Source organism: Oncorhynchus tshawytscha, linkage group LG10 (assembly GCF_018296145.1).
Source record: "Oncorhynchus tshawytscha isolate Ot180627B linkage group LG10, Otsh_v2.0, whole genome shotgun sequence".
Lineage (NCBI taxonomy): Eukaryota > Metazoa > Chordata > Actinopteri > Salmoniformes > Salmonidae > Oncorhynchus > Oncorhynchus tshawytscha.
Window position 1 is genome coordinate 71,131,558 of NC_056438.1, and position 10,294 is coordinate 71,141,851.

A 10,294-nucleotide genomic window follows, 5' to 3' on the forward strand; every position below is an offset into this window, starting at 1 on the left:
TAAGTCAGTTAAGAACAAATTCTTATTTTCAATGACGGCCTAGGAACAGTGGGTTAACTGCCTGTTCAGGGGCAGAACGACAGATTTGTACCTTGTCAGCTCTGGGATTTGAACTTGCAGGTTACTACCTCTTCCGGTTACTAGCTCTAACCACTAGTCTACCCTGCCACCCCATATTGGCAGCTCGCTCAGGGGTCCTCGCCCAGGGGGTCCTTTCCATTTAAGTTTGAGAACTCCTGATCTAGGCCTATCCATCTACCAATTTTATTCTTATTATACTCCTCCACAATATCTTGAAGTTGACTCAAAACATGTTTTAGGAGGGTGAAAATAATTTTATTAGAAATTGGTATTACAAAAAAGCATTAAATACATATTAACATGAGTACATTTACATGCACAATAATTAGATATTAAAGGGATTATGACAGTAGGCAATGTAGAAACATTACTCTGCTCATCTTAAAAATAGCTTCAGGTCAAAATTGAAGTAAGCTTACACCAATAAAACACCTGCTGTTCAGAGCAATCTTCAGAATTATTAGGACTTGTAAACAATTTCATTGACATTCCAGCAATGCATCTGATTTGTGCATGTGCCAGTACCAGTAGCGCAACCCTTCCTCTATAATGCACGAGTGAAGTGAGTTCGGAAAAACATTCAATCTTCGAAATAGTTTTCACATACATACTTTATACTGTATGTCCGAACTCGGGCTTCACAAAAAACATGGTTACTGTGGTTACCCGATTTCAGATGTGTCAATCTACACAGGATTATTAGGGAAATCGTTCTTGCAAAGCATGTAGGCCTAAACGTTTTAAAACAAACTATTATATTAAATCTAGCTATCCACAATAATCATAGTATTGGGTGCATGTAACCGTGCTCAGTAATTGTGAGTTACGTTTCTAGACTCTTGGAACTGCTCAGTAACCATTGCCTCTTAGGCTATTTATTTTGAAAGGTCTGTGTCCAGGTTAACTGTAAACAAACACACATTTTACCTCTGCGCCGACATTTGTTGTACTGTTAATCTCTGTGATGGATTTACCATTGATGACCATACAGATCCTTGAGCAACTTCATGAAACCCGTTCCTGTCGGAGAGGTCATCGTTATGGCGCACCTTTGTGACCTCATCAGCCTCGTCCTCAGATGACTCCTGAGTAAGGTCCACAGTGACGACTTCCTTTGACACGGCTCTGGTGGTTGCAGTCACACTACTAGCACTATAGGCCTCTGTTGGAGAGAGATGAGGGTGAAAGCACCGCTTACCCACGCCCGTATTCTGAATTGAGATCCAATCGCTAACTCAAATTTCCTCCTAAGTGTCCCTTTGACATCGGTGACCGATTGATGCGAAACAGAGCTGAGACAGCTATTATCTCAACTCTGAATCTGTGGTCTCAGTTCATAGTCTCACCCATCTTCTCCAATGGTGCCGATGGATGTGTTGTCCTGCTCACGCCATCTATAACAAACCTCCAAGAGCCGTCAGCCAGGTATTCTACCTCTGTATTGTCCTGGAAGCCCTCCAACGCCAGGATCACCGTCAGTAGCCTGCATATACAGTTGAGAATGACACAAATTCAGTGTCTTTAGATATTTTTGTCAGATGTTACTATGGAATACTGAAATATAATTACAAGCATTTCATTAGTGTCAAAGGCTTTTATTGACAATTACATGAAGTTGATGCAAAGAGTCAATATTTGCAGTGTTGACCCTTCTTTTTCAAGACCTCTGCAATCTGCCCTGGCATGCTGTCAATTAACTTCTGGGCCACATCCTGACTGATGGCAGCCCATTCCTGCATAATCAATGCTTGGAGTTTTGTTTGTCCACCCGGCTCTTGAGGATTGACCACAAGTTCTCAATGGGTTTAAGGTATGGCGAGTTTCCTGGCCATGGACCCAAATAATCTATGTTTTGTTCCCCGAGCCACTTAGTTATCACTTTTGCCTTATGGCAAGGTGCTCCAGCTTACTGGAAAAGGCATTATTCGTCACCAAACGGTTCCTGGATGGTTGGGAGAAGTTGCTCTCGGAGGATGTGTTGGTACCAATCTTTATTCATGGCTGTGTTCTTAGGTAAAATTGTGAATGAGCCCACTCCCTTGGCTGAGAAGCAACCCCACAAATGAATGGTCTCAGGATGCTTTACTGTTGGCATGACACAGGACTGAAGGTAGCGTTCACCTCGTCTTCTCCGGACAAGCTTTTTTCCAGATGCCCCAAACAATCGGAAAGGGGATTCATCAGAGAAAATGACTTTACCCCAGTCCTCAGCAGTCCAATCCCTGTACCTTTAGCAGAATATCAGTCTGTCCCCGAGGTGTTTCCTGGAGCGACGTGGCTTCTTCGCTGCCCTTCTTGACACCAGGCCATCCTCCAAAAGTCTTTGCCTCACTGTGCGTGCAGATGCACTCACCTGCCTGCTGCCATTCCTGAGCAAGCTCTGTACTGGTGGTGCCCCAATCCCGCAGCTGAATCAACTTTAGGAGGCGGTCCTGGCGCTTGCTGGACTTTCTTGGGCTCCCTGAAGCCTTCTTCACAACAATTGAACCGCTCTCCTTGAAGTTCTTGATGATCCGATAAATGGTGGATTTAGGTGCAATCTTACTGGCAGCAATATCCTTGCATGTGAAGCCCTTTTTGTGCAAAGCAATTATGACGGCACGCGTTACCTTGCAGGTAACCATGGATGACAGGAAGAACAATGATTCCAAGCACCACCCTCCTTTTGAAGCTTCCAGTCTTATTCGAACTCAAGCAGCATGACAGAGTGATCTCCAGCCTTGTCAACACTCACACCTGTGTTAATGAGAGAATCACTGACATGATGTCAGCTGGTCCTTTTCTGGCAGGGCTGAAATGCAGTAGAAATGTTTTTTGGAGATTCAGTTAATTTGCATGGTAAAGAGTGACTTTGCAATGAATTGCAATTCATCTGATCATTCTTCATAACATTCTGGAGTATATGCAAATTGACATCATGCAAACTGAGGCAGCAGACTGTGAAATTTAATATTTGTGTCATTCTCAAAACTTTTGGCCACGACTGTACACTGTTCATTGTGCCTTTAAACAGCTTGGAAAATTAAAAATAAATAATGTAATGACTTTAGAAGCCTCTGATAGGATAATTTGAGTAAATTGGAGGTGCACCTGTAGATGTATTTCAAGTCCTACCTTCAAACTCACTGCCTCTTTGCTTGACATCATGGTAAATCTAAAGAAAATCTGCCAAGACCTCAAATAAAATTGTAGACCTCCCCAAGTCTGGTTCATTCTTGGGATAAATTTCCAAACACCTGAAGGTACCACGTACATCAGTACAAACAATAGTACGCAAGTATAAACACAATGGGACCACGCAGCCGCCATACCGCTCAGGAAGGAGACGCGTTCCGTCTCCTATAAATAAACATACTTTTGTGCGAAAAGTGCAAATCAATAGGGACAAAGACCGTACTTTTTGGAGAAATGTCCCCTCATCTTATGAAACAAAAAAAGAACTGTTTAGCCAAAATGACCATCATAAGGTCTGGAGGAAAAAGGGGGAGGCTTGCAAGCCGAAGAATACCATCCCAACCGTGAAGCACGGGGGTGGCAACAATATGTTGTAGGGGTGCTTTGTTGCAGGAGGGACTGGTGCACTTCACAAAATAGATGACATCATGAGGGAGGAAAATTACGTGGATAAATTGAAGCAACATCTTAAGACATCAGTCAGGAAGATAAAGCTTGGTCGCAAATGGGTCTTCCAAATGGACAATGACCCAAAGCATACTTCCAAAGTTGTGGCAAAATGGCTTAAGGACAACAAAGTCAAGGTATTGGAGTGGCCATTACAAAGCCCTGACCTCAATCCTACAGAAAATGTGTGGCCAGAACTGAAAAAGCGTGCGTGAGCAAGGAGGCCTACCAACCTGACCCAGTTTCACTAGCTCTGTCAGGAGGAATGGGCCAAAATTCACACAATTTATTGTGGGAAGCTTGTGGAAGGCTACCCGAAACATTTGACCCAAGTTAAACAATTTAAATGCAATTCTACCAAATACTAATTGAGTGTATGTATGTGTGTGACCTACTTGGGAATGTGATGAAAGAAATATACTCGTTCACACGAGTATCTACAGGCCATTATAATACAGTGTACCACAACTGGTGGCGGATTTACATCCTACAATTTGACAGATTTCTACATTTTAGGCTCAAAAGAAGCATGTTTTCCGTGACCGTGGGATAGGCAACTATAGATGTCACTTTTTTGTATGAAAGGGAGGGAGATGCAGAATAGAGGTGGGGCTGGGATTTGTATTTAAACTGGAGTGGTGTATACCACTATGTGCATCCTTAAAAATTGTGGGTTCATGGTAGGCCCATCAAATCATTTAATTTAACATGGAAACCAACAAGTGCCATGGACCCATGGAAAATTGGCATTGCATTGAGTTTAGTTAATCATATCCAATAATTGACTGTCCGTGGGTACAGCTAGTGAGAGGCACATACAGTTTACTTTGTTCTGTCAATACAATAATAATGCTATGATAATGAAACCACAGATTACATCAATCACCATAGAGACCAGATAGAGACCAGAGATGCCAAAGGGCAGGGTGCCGGTATTTAAATATATGATACACAATTACCCATCGATAGTTAGCTGGCTGTACGGAACTAGCTCGTGACACACTGGGCAGGTCCAGGTGGGCCTCTTCTCATTCATCTGCAGGTAGAACGTCCCGTCGAAGCATTGGAGGTGGCCGCACTTACGCCCCCTGCAGGGCACTGACAGACGCATCTTCCCCAGCTTGTAGACAGAGGAGAACAGAGGTGTATTCATTCTACCAAACAGTTGCAAAACAAAAAACGAAAGTTTCTATTGGACAAATGTAGGTAGGTTTTGTTTGCTTCTGTTTAAGAAACGTTTTGCAACAGAATCGGCGGAATGAATACACCCCTGGGCAGAACTTTGTGGAACATTCAGATAGAAATATGGTGTGCACACCTCTGACAGTACAAGAAGCAACCATGTCAGCTCTATTCATGACACTTCTATCTGCAGTGTTCCACAACTTTTGCCTATAGAACGTGGCTCATGGTTGAAGATGACCCTGAACACCGTTGTACTGCACGATCAGATGAAACAACCCCAAACCAAACACCAATCTACTGCAGGATCAGATTACCCAACCCCAATCTACTGCAGGATCAGATTACCCAACCCCAATCTACTGCAGGATCAGATTACCCAACCCCAATCTACTGCAGGATCAGATTACCCAAGCCCAAAACCAGTCTACTGCAGGATCAGATTATCCAACCCACTGCAGGATCAGTTGATCCAACCCCAAAACCAATCTACTGCAGGATCAGATTATCCAACCCACTGCAGGATCAGATTATCCAACCCACTGCAGGATCAGATTATCCAACCCCAAAACCAATGTACTGCAGGATCAGATGATCCAACCCCAAACCTAACCGTGACCATTAGATCAGTGTTTCGTAATTCTATTCCTAGGTACCCAAAGGGGTGCACATGTTTGTTTTTGCCCTAGCACTACACACCTGATTCCACTAATCAAAGGCTTGATGATAAATTGATTAGTGAATCAGGGCAAAAAAGATTGATACATTTAATGCATTAAATGGATTGGGCAGTCATAATCAACTTCCTGTCAGTCAGTTAAATTTCTGTTTCAGTCTGCTGAAAGAATTGTTGCCCTTTGCAGCTGAGGGATAAGTGGCAAACTCTTACCGGACATATAAGGGACACCTGTAGTCCTGTTGTGGTCACCTCACATTCTGGGTCGAAACGCAGCTTCTCTTGGACTACAAATACCAGAGAGCATCAACTCAAACTGGGTGCTAATACACAATGTCAGTGGTCTTTTTGCACTGTATTTGTGTGCAATAAAGGCAAAAATAGTGTGTGCGCTTCTGTGTGTGTTGCCATACTCACTGCGCTGTCTGCAGAATGTCAGACTCTCCACTGATTGGCTCTTCAGTTGACTGAGGAGGTCTGAGGGGGACAGCACCTTCACCAGGTACACAGCCACAGAGTACCTCTACATAAACACACACACGCTAGATCTTATCTAGGGCAATTCAAGACAACACTCCTTATGCATAGAATACAGAATTGAAAACAAAATCATTAAAATAATGAAAAGTAAAGAAGGAAGACTACTTACTTTGCTACATCTCTTCCACCAGACACATAAACGAAATGAGGGGAGGAGGCTGAGAGAAACTGTTGGGGTTATGTTGATGGGTGTACAGTGTCTGTGAATTTCCTGTCCCAGCGCATCGGAAGGAGAGTGAAGAATGATTGGTGTAGAGACAACATTCTCAGTTTAACATTTAATAGCTGTTGGTGCTTACCGGTAAGGTTATGTGTTTCTGATTAACTTTGATGGACAGGCATGGTGGGTATTGATCCTCCTTGTACCCAAGACTCTCTGTGAAGCAGAATCTGAAAGAGGTCAGAGATCAGTCAGCCAGCCTTTGGCATAACGGACAGAAGTGGCAACATCATCAGAACTGATGAGCAGGTACATAAGCTCTTGGTTAATGGTTAGAGAATGTCGTACTCCAGTTCCTTCTAGTGATGACCGGCAGGCTCCTACAGGCTCCATCCTACTCACCTGAGAACCACCTGGACACTCGGCACACCTGGTTGCAGCTCCCTGTGGATACATACACAGATCTCAGAATGAGTGTGCTGGTAGTAGTTTTGTAAACATAAACAATATTATGGTGAGTTTGAATTCTGTGGGTGCATTCATAAATTCCCTCTGGCTATCTACTCTCGTCTGAGTGTGCCAGAGCACAGGATAACTGATTAATTTACGAACACTCTATACACGTTGAATATTGCCGTGTCAGTAAACTTTGGCAAAAAAGCGTAATTAAATTGTGGCCAGCAGCACAATTACAGTCACCAACGCTCTGGATAACCTGAAAACAGCCTAACCAGCTCTGCCAGGGCGAGAAAAATGGTCAGAGTCAGATGTTCTCGCATTTGTGTCTGGAAGAAGCAAGCAAGCCAACTTTATTCAGGTAGCTTGGGCGCCGTTGTCAGAATGCTTGAATCAACCCTACTCCTCGGCCAGAGTGTCCAGTGTGCTCTCTGAACACTCAGAAAGCAAAACGCTCTGAATTTATGAACAGACAATCTGACAAAGCTCTGAATTTACGAATGTCCAGAGCGCACGGAGCTCACCGTGGCACTCCAGGGTGAATTTACAAACGCACCCTGTGTAGTAAGAAAATGTGCTGACTTGCAGTTTCTGTTCTGCTCCACTTGCTTTGGCGTTAGCATGAGGTTGAACTCCTGGTTTTGCATGTCGGAAAAGAAAGAGTCCACTGGATGGACACACAGGGAGAATCTCAATTGCATACTCCTCGCCTCCATCGCAAAACCCATTGCATGTGAAAAAGTCAGACGTCCCTTCCCTCTGACTTTCTCAAAACCCATTGGCGAAGGCGAGGAGAGATGAGGCGAGGAGTATGCAATTTAGATTCTCCCACAGACAACATCAGTGGGAGAAGAGAAACTATCATGTCAAACAATCACAAACCTCAATCCAGCCCCAAGATTAAATGATAAATATTCAAGTTTTACTAAGGAAACGATAAGGTCAACCTACCCAGTTGTGTGGGGGGTAGGACTGTCCCCAGGGCTTGGTAGAAGGGAAGGGGTACCATCTGGAACAATCTAGGGTTGTGTGTCAGATTGTTTGTGTGCTGTGTAGGGTCGTGCGTCAGACTGTTTATGTGCTGTGTGGGGTTGTGTGTCAGATTGTTTGTGTGCTGTGTGGGGTTGTGTGATGTCTCCACCACCGGTGCAATGGTCTGCTCCTCCTGGTGGCTTACTGGAGTCGCCTAGTTGGCATGAGATTTTCAGAAAATATCAAATCAATACACTGCCTGCAACACAATTTTGAGACAGGCAGACTATAAAACAGCAGTATTCCCGTTTCTTCCAAGGTGAGAGAAAAACAGGACTTCCTGATCTATATTGGGGGAAAATTCCATGTCTGACTCACCTGGATGTTGCCAGGAACTATCTGGTTGGAGTAGCGTTCCTGGTAGAGCTGGCGCACGACTGTGAGCAGGTGGGGATTGCACTGGGTCTGTATAACCCCCACAGCCCTCACCAGCAGATTGGACTTCAGCCCACACTTGGTCTGTCCCATGGCAGCCATTAGAGAACGTAATTCTGTGACACGGAGATGCGCCAACAACCTCTACAGGAGAGACAGAGGCACTAAATGAAACTGATTCTACTGATCACAAGGTGACTCTTAAACAAACACTGCAGAACAGAGCACCAAATTGTATTCTATTAATGTCAGTATCACTGCAAGGTGTGTTTGTTGACTTGTCAATCAAGCAGCCAAATGCCTTGTTCAAAATAACTTATAACTCAGAAACACCAACTTATGAGTGTTCAAGACAGCTTTGGGAACACAAAAAAAATAAAAAATTAAGAGCTTCGACTGGGAAAAATCGTTTAACGGTCATCAAACTCGGAATTCCAAGTGGGAAACTCAGGCCACATTCACATGGTAGTCAGAACTAGGAAACTCTGAAATGTGACTTGCTAACTCCGCTTCATATGAATCTAAATCATTTTCATGTGTTTCCACAACCGTAGTCTGATTAATCAGGCTGTAATACACAATTCATTGATATATGCAGCCTGAAAATCCCAAAATCGTGTAAATGTTTCTTACAAGTCAGAATGTTGAAAACAATTACATTTAAAATGTACTCTACATGTCTGTGGGGTTTGTCCTTCTGCTGTTCTAAATTTAAGACTATGTAGGCATTTGGTTATGTTCGGCTGAGAACTCATTTTACATTCGATATTCGGATTTCATTTTTTTTTAAATTAGGTGTGGATTGTTCTCCATCCTCTCTTGATTCAGAATATACTATGTCCATTATCTAGGCATGCTTGGTTCAATAGAAATTGACGAAAGAACCAAATATCCAGTATAAAACTAATTTGACCTTGTTACCTAACCATATACCTACATGCTCTAAATAGTCTGGTCAACAATACTTTCCTGTGGATATTTTGTCTCAAATTTTAATCAGTAGAAGGACAAACCGCACAGACAACCTGTATAGTAAGTTTACATTTAATTTAAACATTCTGGCTTGTAAGGAACATTTACACAATTTTGCACACGTCTCAGGCTGTATATACCAATTAAGTGTATTACAGCCTGATTAATCAGACTACCATGAGCGCTGCTTGTTTATCTAGAGAATTTATTGACCGAATGCCAAATGTTACTTACAATTGCTTCTGCTATGTCCCCAGCCATCTGAAATTACTTTAAGATTAGAAGAGTGACACCGACATATCAGAAAGATTAACGGTAAAATAACACATCAGGTGCACTTGATTGATTGGCTCGCCATGTGTGTCAAGGTCCGTCGAGATGTTGGTTGTGTTCCCCTGCTCAGAAGTTGCTTGCATCAACCATCCAGGTGTTGTAAGATCTGGCAGAAGTCAGCAACGCCTGGGCAGAACAACGTGCCCGAGTCATCGCGTTGTGGGCTGCATTCTGCTGCATAAATTGCATGCATCAACCATGATGTGCAGTTGACTTGAGAGCCATGATTCGTTTTTCAGAGTGACTCGTTTATTTTAGTCGTTCGTTTGACCTGCTGGCATACAATGGATGAAGCACGAGTTTCCGACTTGTAATTCCGAGTTGGATGACCGTTAAAAACGATTTTTCAAGTCGAGCTCGTTTTTTCACCTAGTTCACAGTTTGTGTTGAACTCACTGAATTCGGGGTCGGAGATGTCCAATACCGCGTTCTCCGACTTCAGACACCAGAGCGTTCAAGACAACTGAGAAGTCCGGAAAAAACGAGCTGCGGCTGAGAAATCGTTTTGAACGGTCACCCAACTCGTAATTCCAGCTCGGGAATTTAGGCCTCTTTCTAGTGCTCCGACTGTCCGACCTGACGATCACTGACGTCATGATTTGACCTCGTATTTGTCAGAGTTCCCAGTTGTCTTGAAAGCACCACTAGTTCCGAGTTGTGAATATGAATATATTGTTTATATTTTGAAATAATTATAGGCATGACTAATCTACTTCACTATGTATTGCCAACCCAAAGGTTGCTGCATCGAATCCCCGAGCTGACAAGTTAAACATTTGTCGTTTTTAAATGTAATCTATATTTTAACTAGGCAAGTCAGTTAAGAACTAATTCTTATTTACAATGACCGTCTGCCGTCAAGGCGG

At 43.2% G+C, this 10,294-nt stretch overlaps 1 protein-coding gene across 2 annotated transcripts; it reads right to left on the bottom strand.

Moving 5' to 3' along the window:
- Positions 1-314: 314 nt before the first annotated feature.
- Positions 315-10,021, bottom strand: pias4b (protein inhibitor of activated STAT, 4b). 2 transcript variants are annotated; one of them, XM_024405234.2, is made up of 12 exons: positions 9,825-10,021; positions 8,067-8,267; positions 7,668-7,902; positions 7,299-7,383; positions 6,663-6,704; positions 6,400-6,490; positions 6,210-6,311; positions 5,978-6,083; positions 5,774-5,847; positions 4,662-4,822; positions 1,428-1,564; positions 315-1,243 (listed from the first exon to the last, which is right to left on the bottom strand). In XM_024405234.2, exons 2-12 carry the CDS (start codon positions 8,223-8,225, stop codon positions 1,005-1,007), a joined length of 1,431 nt encoding a protein of 476 aa, XP_024261002.1. In that variant the 5' UTR covers positions 8,226-8,267; positions 9,825-10,021; the 3' UTR covers positions 315-1,004. The 2 variants fall into 2 exon arrangements, with proteins under 2 accessions (XP_024261002.1, XP_024261001.1); XM_024405233.1 differs by lacking the exon at positions 9,825-10,021 and adding an exon at positions 9,330-9,818.
- Positions 10,022-10,294: the final 273 nt, after the last annotated feature.